The sequence below is a fragment of the Festucalex cinctus genome, chromosome 1 (genome assembly GCF_051991245.1).
Source record: "Festucalex cinctus isolate MCC-2025b chromosome 1, RoL_Fcin_1.0, whole genome shotgun sequence".
Classification (NCBI taxonomy): Eukaryota; Metazoa; Chordata; class Actinopteri; order Syngnathiformes; family Syngnathidae; genus Festucalex; species Festucalex cinctus.
In genome coordinates, this window is record NC_135411.1 from 63,706,427 (window position 1) to 63,721,535 (window position 15,109).

The 15,109-nt window shown below is 41.9% G+C and overlaps 1 protein-coding gene across 5 annotated transcripts in view; it reads right to left on the minus strand.

Annotated features, from left to right (window-relative positions):
* The window catches only part of grin2ba (glutamate receptor, ionotropic, N-methyl D-aspartate 2B, genome duplicate a), a 204,570-nt gene that overhangs the window by 140,581 nt on the left and 48,880 nt on the right, over window positions 1–15,109 (minus strand). For all 5 annotated transcript variants that reach the window (XM_077501309.1, XM_077501293.1, XM_077501315.1 and 2 more), the window contains one exon: window positions 8,849–9,463. In XM_077501309.1, coding sequence (XP_077357435.1) covers window positions 8,849–9,463 — 615 coding nt within the window. The remainder of the gene's footprint in view (window positions 1–8,848; window positions 9,464–15,109) is intronic.

Genomic DNA, 15,109 nt, shown 5'->3' on the forward strand with positions numbered 1-15,109 from the left:
CGCTGCTCTGTGCCCGGCGGCGCGGTTCGGGGCGGGTGGGCCTCTGGTGTGCCCCGTGGTTCCCTCTCCCCTCCCCCTTCCTCCCCCCCGTCGCCTCTCCCTCCTCACCTCCCCCCGCCCATCCTCCTCTGCCTCCCGGTCCCTTTTCCCTTGTCGCCCTCCCTCCCCCCCCCCTCCTGCCCTGCAGCCGCCCTTTCGCCTTCTTGTGGTCTCCTCCCCGCTTCCCCCTCCCCCCTTCCCTGTCTGCCCCCCGCCCCCTCCCTCTCCCTGGGCCTGGGGCTCCCTCCCCGGCCCAGGCGTCGGGTTCCGGGGGCCGGGCGGGGGTTTGAGGCCTGCCCCACTCCGGTAGAACTCCTGGCGCCCCGGGCGGGCTCCGGTGGCCGGTGGGCTGTCCAGTAGCCCTGCTGCGCTGGCCCTGTCCGCCTATCGTGGTGCCAGATGGGTGGGGTGGGGGGCGGGTTTGGGGGGGGCTGGGGGGCGGGTGTGCCACCTACACCCGCCGGGTTGGGTGAGGCCCCGCTGGTCGCTCCTCTTACTCACTTCACTAGTTTTGCACTATACACTTTGTAAATATACACATAGGGCACACAACACATTTCTTGGTGGGGTGGGGAAGGGTGGAAACACCGTCTTCACCCTTCAACTCCCCTCCAATTTTAATGCACTTCATGTCCAAGGGGAGGGGTGAGTTGGGGCGGGGAGCCATCAGGGGGGATGGACTGCAGTGCCTGGCAGCGCTGTGGTCCCCCCCATCTGTGTCCCTGCCCCACCACTTTGTACTGGGTCGTGGCGGGTGGCGGGTTTGGGTGGGGTGCGGGAGGGGGTTGTGGGGGGATGGGGGCTGGGGACCGGTGGGGCGCTGTGGGGGCCCGCCGGGCCTCGTTCTGCGGCCTTGGGCTCTGGGGTGTGGGCCGGGGCTGGGGCGGGGGTGTTCCGGGCGTCTGGGTCGGCTCGCCGACCGGTGTTCGCTCGGGTGGCTTGGGGGTGGCCTTGGTGCTGCCGCGGCCTGGGGATTCCGGGGGGAGGGGCGGTGCTCGCTTTGCTGGACCGCGGTTGACGGCTTCTTTCTTTGGTGGTGGTCCTTATGCATGCCAGATCCATCGCACCAGCATCTACTGAAACTCAAACAGAAGTTGCCTCTCCCTCCCACAGCCCCTTGAATCAGTGGGTGCTGGTGTCTGTGGATCTCACTTTGCTTTATCTATCCTTCCCTCCTTCCTCTCTTTAGTTTTTCCTCTGGTCACTTGAGATCTCAATTTATTGGAAGTTTGAGGTTTCTGGGGTTGGCATAAGACTCTGGTTTTGTAACCACGCAGGAGGGGTTTGGTTGGTGCTGGATTTCACTTTGATGGATTGGATGTACTGGCTTCTATGGATCTCACTCTGCCTCATCGATCCTTCCCTCCTTCCTCTCTTTAGTTTTTCCTCTGGTCTCTTGAGATCTCGCTAATTTGCTGGAATTTTCAGGCTTCCGGGGTTGGCGTAAGACTTTGATTTTGTAACCATGGGGAAGGCAGGAAGTGTTTGGTCGGTGCTGGATTTCACTTTGATTTATCTTTCTTTTCTCTTTATTTTTTCTGACCTTTTCTCTGGTCTCCTGACCATTTGAACCTCACGACTCTGGCAAGATTCTGAAGTACCTGGTTAAGGCGAAGGGTAATGGGATATTTATAAGGTTTTAGGTGAATTAATGAGTATAAATTTATACGTATTTGTACGCACACGCACGCGCACGCACGCACGCAAACGCACGCAAACGCACGCACACATACACACACAAAAAAAAAAAAAAAAAAAAGAGCAATGATGATAAGACGTTGAATCGGTAAGACTACCGAATGAACAATTCTGAGCTCTTTTTTTAAAAGAAAAAAAAAAAAAAAAAAAAAAAAAAAAAGAGTTAGCCTTGGCAAAGTCAGCAAGTAATCATTTACAACTCCAGCTTTGGGTAATTAGTGATGTTGTTGTTGTGATATTGTGAATTACTGTTGTCTCTCAAGCTCTGCCAATTCCTCAGCTCCTTTCACGATTCGTGTTTTTAGTTGACCAGAGTTATCTTTAGTTTGAATAAAAATTCGGCAGTCTTTTGTCCACGTGCTTTCGATAAGTCCATTCTTTCTCATTTGTCGAGCCTTTTTGGCGATGTCAGCATTTCGTTTGGTGAGATTTTCGTTGATGTAGACATGTTTCCCACGAAGCTTGTGACGGTCTCGCAGAAGAGTAATCTTTTTCTTTCTGTCAACAAACCTGATCAGAACTGCCGGTGGTCGTGTCCCTCCAGTTGGAAGCGAAAAGCACATCTGAATGTGCGCAGGATCAACAGTTAATCCCAAATCTCTGAGTTGAAGTGTCACTTGCTGTTCCACAGTCTTGTTCCCTGAAGATTGGTCAGAATCTTCCGTGCTCGTGCTAGCCGCAGCTCTCGAAGGGCCACGGCGCGGCTTGATCTTGATACCGGTGACTATCACATCGTTGATATGAAGATTTTGTTCCAAATCGTCCACTTTTTGTTCCAAGGCAACAATGCGTCGATCTTTTTCCTGTGTCTCTGTCTTCAATTGCTGTATTTCCTGAAGAAGTGGCTCAATGCTCTTCTTCATTTCAAGTAATTCGGCAACCATTCCACTGAGTTTTTTAAGAGAAGATTTTATCTCCTCATTCTCGTCAGCTCTTTTTCCGCCAGGCATTCTGCAACAATGTAGTTAAAAAAATCCCAATGCAAAAATCAACAAGTAGTTAGATTCATGAGCGAGTGCAGGAGCAAGTACAGATGTGTCCTTCCTCAACAGATGCGTCCTTGAAAGTGTGCTTTTGTACATAGCAGCAATGCATATAAACCAGCTACAATCTCGAATAACAATATTGAGGCACTTACTTGCTAATGCAAGCACACATTGATCGCTTCACAAGCAAATTAGGTTCAATTAATGTCAACAATTAATGTCTTCATCTGACAATTAGCATAGATTTTAAACATAGAAGGCCAAAACATCCCTAATGAAAATTAAATTGCACTAATAAACTACCCACTTGAGGGTGCTAGAACTGCACGAATGGAAATCAACCTGACTTTTTTTTAACAGATGTGTTCCTCTTAAATCTTGTGAACATGACGACGACGATATTGTGTCAGTTTTAATATCACAATATCATGATATTGCCCTCTTTACATCCCAAGTTACTCATATTTCAAATGTTAATTTTTTCGTGTACAGAGAGTCCTCGAGTTACGACAGAGTTCCGTTTCTACGCTGGCTATAAAACACAAATTTCGACTTGTCGGATTTCACCGTTTATTCAATATTTACATCAAAATACTTTGTACAGTAATTTTAAAAAACATAATTGCGCGACCCGGAAGAGTCGGAACCAGTATTTCATGTTTCCGCATGGACGTTCATTGCTGACGGATGGCAGACACGGAAATCTGACACCCCTGATGGCGAGCCGACCTGCTCGATGGACAACACAACTTGAAATAACTTTGAAATGGCGTGATTATTGTGGGAAATTCACAAAAAAGAAGGTGTTATGGACAAGGCACGGGTGCCATAAAGTCGAAACAACGTAACTCGAGGACTCCCTGTATTTGTTCTATTCAACAATTTGTTTTGTTTGTTGTTGTTGTTGAACAAAAGTCAGGCAAGTGAACCACTAGGCCGTCTGTCTTGTACTCCACCATCCCGCCGCAAAGCCACAACAACTTTTCTCCCCATCACTGAGAGAAATTATTCATAAAATTCCGCTTGTTCAAAATACCATATGAGAGGAATTTGTTTTCTCTCTCATAACAGTTACAAGTCTCTAACTTTATCATAAACGCAGTTCATCTTGGAGATGAACATGAGAGTCCAAACTATTAGACTAATTCAATTTGACACTTCGCATGAGACTCCAGTCATCCCATGCTCGATATATATTTTATGGAACTGTCTTGTACTGTTCTCCCAATTTTCTCTACTCTCCACATAATAGAAATCTGAGTCCTTTTTTATATTCTTTCTGTATTATGCCATGTCATTTTTCCTCCTTTCCATGTGGAATAAAAATACAGATTTGTCTTGCCAATTCTAATACCAGGTTCTGCCCTTCAAAAACTTGTGTGTGGGTGTGTGCATGCGCATCTCTGCACAGAGGTGTGATGGATTGAAGCCATATTTCCTTACTGCAAATACTCTTATAACCTCTATCGAGGAGCTTGTGTTTCAATTTCTGCTGGTTTGCTTTTTTTTTTTCTTTTTTTTTTTTTTATCGTGCAATTTTCTGGTTCCAACTTTGATTTATCAAACTGGATTGCTATTGGTATTCTTCTTGGGATCTTTAGGGTGGCAGCTCAGCTGGAGTGACTTTGGGTAAGAAGAGGCGTACACCCTAGACTGGTTACTAGCCAATCACAGTTCTTCTTAGGATGTTCCTATTCAGTTTTGGTGAGTATTCCCACAATGATGACGCAAGAAGCTTTGAATTATGGATTCAAACGTATCGTATTAAACACAAGACATATTGAGCCCTCTATTTCATGACTATAATATTTTTCGCCATTAAAACCTTGATGTATATCATCTGACACATGCACTGCACGAATAATCCATTAGAGGGCAGTATCACCCAGCTGAAGGCTTTTCCAGCGACCTTTCAAGATGGCCCCAATTGAGAAAGGAGAGACGGCTATACGTATTAATAATGGGAAATGTTCTTTCTGATTTTTGGAAATAATAATATGTTTGATATGTATACAGTTATAAATGTATGAATTTAAAGCATTGTAAATGGATGTACCAAATATGACACAAATCAAAAGTCATATGTGGAAGTTGATTTTCAAACATTTGTTTGTTTGTTTGTTCAAAGGACTAATAAATACTCTATTTAAAAATAATTTGAATTTTCTCTCATATATTTGATGGTTCTGGCTTGATAGAGCACATATGTTTACCTGATTTCCGTGCAGGCAGCATGGGTTCAGTGAGTGAGTGAAATGGTGGGAGGTGTGTTCTGACACCCATTTAACATGACACATTCCCAATTACAAGAGGGTGTGCGAACTTGTGCAACCACATAGTCTGACTTTAATATTAAGTCACCTCTCGAAAGATTTATACAGAAATAAAAAATCTGCCCTTTGAAGAGGGGTGTGTCATGACTTGCACCCGCATGACCGCCTTCTGAAATTTTCCCACCGCATTTCATCCTCACGGCCTGAATTTCTCCATTCTCCCCATGTTTTCTTCTCTTTTTCGTCTGCCAATCCTCCCCTATCTTATTTACGCCAGAGCACTGTCTCAGCCCATTAGTCGGACACAAATCCGTTTGGAGACAAAGCCTTAATGCGGCCTTGTCTTAGTTTTCGCAAGTCTTGGTAACGGCGGTAGAAAGCTCTCATGAGAGGTGAGCTCTGCTGGTGGCTGGGGAAGTCTTTTTAAACCTTTTGACACAAAAGAGCACTCTTTCCTTCTGTCTGTGTTGAACTCAGACTGAACGGACTTACAATAATAAATAACAAGACAAATGCCGATTGTGACATGATGTTTTCCTCCTGTTGTAAATTTCTCATTATTGCTACGTTTATGCAAGCATTAGTTTAGTGCTCAGTTCGTTTATTTTACATCAGGCATCGTTGTTAGACGGCTAAGGGGTCCTTCGGTCAGGCAGGTCATTGAACAGCTAATGTGTCCTAAAAAGGCGAAATATTGAGTCCGTTGGCCGTGCCGTGCGCAGCACTATTCCCGGCAGTTACGACCGTGTTCAAGTACATTAGTGAGCAAAAGGAGAGTAACGTATACTATGTCAAGCAGAAAACAGTGGTCAGAAAATGATGGAAACAAGGTTAATAAAATAATGTTGACGGACTGATTGACAAGCTTCACCCATGAAATTTACTGCTGGTCCTAAAATAGTGGCTGCAATTTAGCGATGTTAAAATGACATTAATAGGTTGACGATTACAGTTTGGTTCGGCTTGAAATATTGACGGATTGGCGATGATGCAAGGGTGTCCCGAATGTTGACGCCTGCCAAATGATGGAAGCTCAAAATCCATTGATGTGCCCACTTCTCAGCATATCTGGAGCTCACTCACAACTCAGATTTTGGCTCACAAAGTAAAAAAAAAAAAAAAAGTAACTTAAAAAAAAAAAAAACTCATACCTGTACATTGGTGCATTCATAAGAAAAAAAATACTAGGACTAGGTATCGATTCTAATTTCCTCAATCGATTTGATTTCAATGCACAAGATTTCAGTTCAATTCTATTTTTTTTTTATTCGATTCACTTCAGTTTAATCAGATAATTATGGAAGATCAATTTTTCTTAAATATCAAGGACGTGATTAAAAAAAAAAAATCCATAAACATTAAATTCCAAATGAAAAGTTGTGGAGGCAGTACCTGCTTAAAATGCTTTATTTACGAAAGAAATTAGCACCTGTTATTATCAAGTGCTACACAAACATTGACACGAGCATGGATAAGATGAAAATGTTTTTCATAATTCTAATTCAATATTTGTAAATAAATAAAAATGTTATAAATTAAAAAAGATTCTAAATTAAAATGCAATAAATCAGATTTTTCATAAACGGAAGGAAATACTTTTGAATTCATGTGAACAGTAAATTTAAAGAAAACAGCAAGACACAAATATGGGGAAAAAAAGATGTGAAAATAATTGATTCATGGTTTATGAGTCAATATCACGCTCGAAAAGGAAAATCAATGTGATATCAATTTTTCATTTTTTTTAAACCCAGCCTTAAAAATATAACACTGCATGCTCATCATATTAGTAGCCATTTTACTTTTTTAATCATCCTACTTACATCTGATACAGGGCTTAGGGCCCAAACTCAAAATAAAAAATCAGCCTATCTATTTAATCGGACGATATTATTTTTAAATGTCATTGATCCATTTATTTTAGCACATCAAAACATTTAACACAATAACAACACAAGATAAAGATAATGACAATCAAACATCTCCCCAGGAAAAAAAAAATAATAATCTGCCATTTTTTGCAGATTATGGTCTCAGTTGTAAAGTTAAACAAACACTAAAGGACAAGGTATTGTGAAACAATCAAATATCATGCCTACAATTTGTATCTTTATTGTTGAAAGACTTCAATCACCCAAAAAATGTTATGTCATTTATCTATGTTTAAATTAACGATTGATGATCGCAATAAAGAAATCCATTTTGGCCAGACCCTAACTGGGATTTTTATTTCTCAAGTAACAGACTCATCACTTTTAAAGTTGCCTTCAGTAATCCACCGTCATTAGAAGTATGAAAAACAGGCAGAGGCAGTCAGACCTGAATTCTTAGGCTGTATGAGAACTGCTTCGTGAACAAAATGGCTGTAAATGGAAGAGGAGTGTGCTATTCCATCTCTCTCCATAATTCTCAAATGAAAAGGGGCAGAAACACAAGCTTCAGTGGCAGCTGCTGACCTCGACTTGTCACTAAGCCTCATGTGTGTGTTGGTGCAACTGATGACCTGGACCTGATGGCACCAAAACTGCAGGAAAATGGGTGAAAATACAACAAGACTCCCCGAGGCAACAAAATCACAGACCAACCAGCAGACTGTCAGCAGACGGAGCAACAATACTCAGCATATTCCACTAGTTATTATTTCAAGCGGATGGGTTAGTGCAAGTATGAAATGGATGAAGATTTTGAGGAATGGGGCTCTAGATCGATGCGGACACAGACAAAGCATTTTTATTTATTTATTTTTAAATCCCATTAGGCAAGGCCTAATAACTTGGCTGAGCTCAATTCACGGTTCTGGTACAATCTCCAGATGATCCCATCTTTGGCATAGTTGCGAGAAGCTGCTTGACTTTTATGACAAACATTGGATTTACTCTATCAGTCTGTCTGCCTGTCTAACAGGACTGACTGACAGCTTCTGTATTTAACTCATTCACTCCCACCATTTTCAATGTAGCAATCTCCTTCACTCCCGGCTGTTTTACTGGATTTTGACTGATTTTGCAAGGCCCACAGAATATTGTTTTCTTGCTATAAAAACATGGAATGTACCAAAAGAAAGATTAAAGTCTCTTCCTTCATCAGGGAAAAAAAAAGCATATTTCTATCTTTTTTCTGTTTTGCAACAATTAGCATTAGAATATAGCTAAGTTTCACCTTTATTCACAAATTTATTTAGAATTGTGAGTATTTGAGCTTTTTTTCAACACGGCCCTGGTTGATCGCCTTTGCTCTGCTGCCATCTGCTGGCCGTTTGTGTAATAACTACCATTTCTTCAACCATTATTTGTAGTTGAGAGGCTGCATCAAAGCCTTCTGTATGTTCTAGCATAAAAACAAGTATAAATATGTCTTTGGGACACTTAGAACATTTAAAATAGAACATATTTATACGTTTTTGAGAGCAATGAGTTAAAAATGAGGCAAGGTGTTGGTGAAAGAAAGATGGGTGCAAATCAAGTTCACATCTCAGGTTGTAATGCATGAGTGGCCTTCCCTATAGAAGTAGAATAAAAGAATAATGAAGTAAAAGGCCGTGGTCCAGAACAAATATGAGCAAAAGTCTCTAGACACAGGCTGATCAATATTTACTTCAGACAAGAATTGGATTAGACCCCTTATTTTTCCGCCGAAACGCTAAATTGAAACATCAACTGCATATGTTGTTTGTTAAGTTGGCGAGCCAGCCAGGGCCAGCATTTCTTCTCGATGAATGGACAACTATTCCCACAGATACACTCATCGTGTTCTTATGTTGAGTATGTGGCACTAGAGAACAATCGCAAGGTATCAGATGTTAATCATCAATTATGCACGACAGCCACAAGATAAAATAAGATTGTGTCCTACCTTAGCAGCCATGATCATAGACGAACCGCCACGAACTCCTAAGATAGGGATATGGGTCTGGGCCGAAATGAAGTCCAGGATCTGGGCAATGGCCTCCTGGTCCGTGTCATCCCCAAACACCACACCTTGTAGCCAGTGCTCCGTCATTAAGTCACAGATGCTTTTAATGATGCTTTTAGGGTCCGTCTCATTCATGGTCAGGATCTCGACATTGGGCGCCATGTGTAGGAAGTCCTCCTTCTCCCGAGCCCCAGCCAGCGCCATCTCACTGGAGTTGCCCACCAGGACAACCGCGATGCTGACGCCACGCAGGATGTTGGGAAGGGCCATGTGGTGCGGAGGGGGAGGAGGGATGGGGATGTAGTGGCCGCCACCTCCCTTCTCTCTCCGCGAGTGACAGGTGGGGGGCAGGTGAAGAAGGCAGAGCAGCAGGAGAAGGACAACAAGTGAGACGGTGTGGCAGTGCAGCAGCGGAGGCGGGGATGAATGGAGGCGTCGGCCTCGCCTCCCTTGCTCCTGGACAACGGAGGGGGCGTAGGTGCAGACCCCGGCGTGGATGCGAAGGGAGGAGGGGCAGCCGCTGAGAGGCATGGTGGAGAAGTGGGAGAGAAATACCTGGAGAGTAGGAAGAAAAAAAACAAATGGTAAAAAAAAAATGGAATCATGAAAGTTAATAAAGCGGTCGGAGAATGAGATTGAAGTGAACACACACGCATGCAACATTGATTGAGTAAAGTGGATTGCCGAGAGGCTACATGGCTTATGTGAATTAGTGCATGTCAATGTATGTCCATGGAGGAAAAGGAGAGAACCCTGTGGAAATACAAGCCAGAAACACACAAAAGAAGGGGTCACACTTGACATGCATGAATAGTGCTTAAATGCACATGTACATGATATGACGCTGTACAGTTTACATAGAACTAGCTCAGCAATCAATAATTCATGTAGAATTATCTGAAGCGAGATCATGGAGGACATAAATTCTCCCGGTGAATAAAATACAAGAAAGGAAAATAGATATTTTCTCACGGAATAGAACAATATGAAGAAAAGATTTGTCAAGATCCCGAATGAATGCAAGAAACTCTTAGAAACAAACATCAGTGATGAACTGAGATGCTGATAAAGCGACTGATGCTAAAATTGACATGAAGTGATTGCCAGCCATTTCAATATCATCCTCCCCCTCCCACCTTTAAACTGCCATCATCACCCTTTTGGCCTAGTTTCTCACACAGTTATTCGATGCACATTGTTCCAGCTTGGCTTGCTAACAATACGCTTCTTCGTGGTGTGTCAAATTTACAAGGCTTTTTTTTTCTTTTTGTCCTTTCGTACATGGTTTTTAACTTATTAATGCTCAGTTTAGCTGTTCTCCTCAATGAGTTCACAAGTGAGAAATTGTTAAGCCTTCGACTGCTGTTATTTTGCAACACATGCTACTGAGATGAACAGGGACAGGGGCAAAACATTTTTATTCGGTTGGCCAGAATGGCACGACGACTCCGACGGCTGAGCCATTTTGTGCACTGCATTCGATGGCTCGTTCATTCAAATCATATCTAAAAAGCACAATGATACTTCTTCTTCTTTTGGCTTTTCTTAACTTGTTCGTGCTTGGATATGGGGGGTCTGGAATTGGGCCAAATTGGTGTACGTGTATACTGTACATTTTATTTCATGAAACCCTGACTGTGGATAACAATAACGTTTTGGCTACAAGGCGGGAAAGTAATTGTCTTGATTAATGCCTTAAAAGTATAAAATATTTCACTGCTATGAAAGATTATTTCATATTCTTTGTGGAGTTCTATAGTATTAACACTTTACAAAGACGGTCAATCTAAAGCAGTACATTGGAACTAATAATCTGCACCACATATTAATCACAATCAAAATTTTCCCTTTGATGTGGGGGTGGCCGGAGATTGTCCAATGGTGGCCGCTGCCACCATTTGCCAACACGTAACACCACCCTGTCTTATTACCATTTATTTTTTTTATTTTTTTTTTTTAGCACTGCACTTCATATTCAATTCTAAACGGCCTCCATCTTCCTTTTCTCTCTCCATAGAAATTAATACACTCACATGGCCAACTTCAAAAGTTTTGGTCTCGTCCTGTGTCCTGTCATTGGCGGTAAACCAGCCCATGATGTTGCCCAAAGACAGCTAGAAATGACTCCAGTTCACCAGGACAAGATAAATATGGCTGGATGGATGGGCCTTGATAAGATGGCAGTTTAGAAGGCTTAAAATGTCTTTTTAACGCAATTATTAGAATTTCATTTAGAATTGTTTTTTCATTGCACAGTGTAACTTGCTAAAAAAAAACTGACGAATGTCCATAGATGTGAATGTGAATCTGAATGGTTGTTTGTCTATATGTGGACTGTGATTGGTTGATGACCAGTCCAGGTTGTGCACAAAGTCAGCTGGAATAGGCTCCAGTTCACCTGTGAACCTAGTGAGGACAAGGCCTATAGAAAATGAATGGGTCTTATTAAAATGATAAATTAGGATGCAAAACAATTAACGGATGGATTCATTACTTTAACCTGTTAAGGTGCAATTCTCATTACTTTTTGTCCTTAAAGTATATGTGTCCTGATAACTATGCTATCGCCGGAGTCGGTGTACAGTAGGTGGGAACGTTTTCACTGCAGCTTTGTGGGCTGAGATACCCAGGACAGTAGTGGCGTAACTGCTTAGAAATGTGCTGCATTGTGTCTGTCGACTGCATTTTGTTCATGCATTTAGGAAGCAGATGGGAGGAACAAAGAACCAAAAAAAATAAATACAATAATCAGGCAAAAAGGCTGACAGTTAATGACAAGAATTGACAGACAGGTTGAGAAAAACAGGACAGAGAATGTGAGGAAGATAAAGGGGCTTATGCGGCGATGACAGAACAACTTCTTTAGGGAAAACTAATTGCTGGGGGTTCGTCAGCTCTAATTACAGGTCCCTGTGTTAATAGTCAACTGCACACGCCTCCCCAGGAAGGACGGAGAGGTGGGAGGGAAGGAATTATGGAGGGATGATAACAGGCATGAGGACAGAAAGAGACAGAAAGGGAGGAGGGCGCAGTGGGAGGAAAGACAGGGAGTGTAAACCAAGGAGGACCTTGGTGAGACACAAGAAAGATGAAAGTAAAAGAGGAGAACACGCCAGCAGAGGAAAAAGAAAAAGTAATTTAAGACAGACACGACGGAAGGATAGGAGAGAGAGAGCGAGAGAGAGAGAGAGAGAATCGCACAGTAAGAGGGCGCGAGAGCGAGTGATGCCCGCTTTGAATCTGGACTTCTCTGGCAGCACTCAGTTTCCATGGCAACAATTAAAAGAGACCTACATGCACTCACATACAGGCACAGTTGATGGACACAGAGATACACAACACGCACACAGACTCACTGCAGAGGCACTCACTCACACACACACACCAATGTATTCTCGGGGGGATTTAGTGATAAAGTGAAGAACTATGTGTCACTCATAACTCCACCACCAGCGACTCCAAAAGAAATGCACTCACAAATGATGTGTCGTGTCGCAAAATCATATACAGTACTGAACTATTAATAAAAATGTTTGTTTGTTTGTTTGTTTGTTTGTTTGTTTGTTTGTTTGTTTGTTTGTTTGTTTGTTTGTTTGTTTGTTTGTTTGTTTGTTTGTGTCATAGAGCTTTGTGTTTGTTTGCTTGTTTGTTTGTTAGCTAGCAAGCTACTTCCTGGTTCATGGAGAATGTGTTATGATTCTGTGGCTGGACAGTTAAAATGGTAAAACATATTAATTAACACACAATCAAGATAATGACCCAATTGGTTGTTGAAATGACGTCGGTTGCTAATGCTTGAAACTTCTTCTCCAAAGTTTTGTGTAAACTTATCATCGTACTTCCAATTATTTACTGTATACCAGTATTTACCAACCGTTATTGACTAACTACTTGACATAGAAAAAAAATAAAATTTGACGGCACTCCACCAAACAGAAATACTGAAATAACAGGGTTTTATTTTCAATATTTTTACTGTAACAAGATTTGTCTGCAACAAAACTGGTCAATTATTTTATATTAGCCTAATTTAATTAAAAGAAAGTGAAAAACTAGAATGGAGGATGGAAGCCAGCAGATGATTAGGTATTGTAAACAGACGTGACTATATGGACCATTGATTGTAATAAAGTTTACAACAACAACAAAAAAAAGTGATTTCACACCCATCATTCTTCTGAATGTATGCAAGCTTTTATAGATGAATAGAAAGCCTACATTGTTTAGATATTTGCAAATATTTACGGTTATAGCATTCATGGAATTGTTTGAAATGTTCGACAGTATTTGAATGTGGCTGCGGTTTGGCTCGCCGACCGCTGTTGTTTACACTCCCGTGAAACTGGCTAGTTGCGAATCATACAATGACAGACTAATTAACTTTCTTAGCGTCTTTAATTGGTAATTAAATATAATTTCGAGGTGGCATTGTGTTGATGTTGGAAGTCGTCAGTTACTTGAGGACTAGTTAAGATGTCTGCGTGGGTCAAATTCAAAATACAAGTAACAAGGCAATTGAATTGACGTCTATGTATGACTTGGAGGGCTTTTATTTTGAAGTTGGCCTCCTCAACGCGTGCCACGGATGTACGGCCCAAACCGTCGCGCTTGATGCATATGGATCAGCCCCGAATAATGATGCAAATTGACTTGACTCATTGTGAAATCTAGCCTATTTAGTTGAAAACAAAGCGGATGTCATTCTTCTTCTGTTAAATGAATGGCAACAGGTGGATACAAAGTTTTGTCGGAACTTGTGTCCTCTGATGGAAGGGCATTTAAGTCTGTCACTATACACTGCTGGCATAAATAGACTGTCAACTGGCAATTAATGAATGGTAGTTTTCAGACAAATAAAGTGGAATTAGATTTCCAGCAGCACCCTTGATCACAGCACATTAGGGTGCCACTGCATTGTGGTTGGGAATACTGATTTATCATTTTTGAAATGCACTCATATTAATTCAATTTAAAATTGGAATCTAGTCCATTACTTTTTTATTTTATGAAAATCGACGATATTGTCTACAGGCAACTTTCATTGGGCATAATGTAATGACATACCACAAACTGGCCTCACTGCAGTGCGTGTACACAGATGAACAAACAAACCTGTGAACACACAACAGTGCCCACACACACAGATGAAACATACTCCACTTTATACATATTTACCGCAACCAAAGTCACCAGTTTACTCGTCGCACACACTTTGGGCAGCCTGCAGTCATACACTCAAACATCCACACAGGATTATTAGCCAACCCACTGTGTAAATCCAGTGATCACTAAGAAAGATGAGCCCATTAAAAAGCGCCATAGTCAATTCAATGCGCATCTCATACGGAAACACAAAAGGCGAGCATACAAATACAGATGACGCACATGAGGTTACGACACTAAATGACCCCGTTTCCCCGTCAGCCAACCCGCTCATCTCACCCACCATTTGCTCTATTAGACACACCAGCGCACACAGCAGTCGTATCACTTACACACGGGTGGACTGCAGATCGTCCCCAACAGGCCAACAGCCTGCAGGGCACAACCTTCTCACTCACTAACACACACACACACACACAACTATAAACATTCCATTTATCAACCTGTTTTAAAGGAGTGCTCTCAACCTCCACGTGAACAGAATTTTTCAAAGAAAGCTGTCACTGATTTCATAGTGTTAACCCAAATTTTGTTTGGTGTTTTTAAATTAAAATGACAGGGGAAATATTGAAAGTAACTAGTAGGGTTGTCAAAAAAAAAATGATACCTGGATATTAATTGATACTAAATCTAATATCAACACAAGATATTCAGTTTTTTGGTATCAGTAATTTTAAGTCCTCATTCAGATGAAACTGAATGCACGCGCCGTCCAGATGACAATAATGTCGCTGTTTGACAGTAAAGATGTTCATGCTTTTTTTTCCCCCCCTAAGACGAGACCGAAGAGGACATTTTCATCCGTTGCAGTGATTGGTCAAAATAAATGTGCACAAGATGCCGCATCGTCCAATCAGCTCGTAGCAAATCACCATGGAGGAGTCCCAGATTGACAATGTGACGAACACCCTTGAGTGAATCACAATTATCAAACTGGCTTTTGCCAGGTTAGGAAGCAAAAACAGTATATTTACCGATTTAATGGCAACACAAACTGGCAAAATATATTTTTTTAATGCAAACATTGGTGTAAGATGC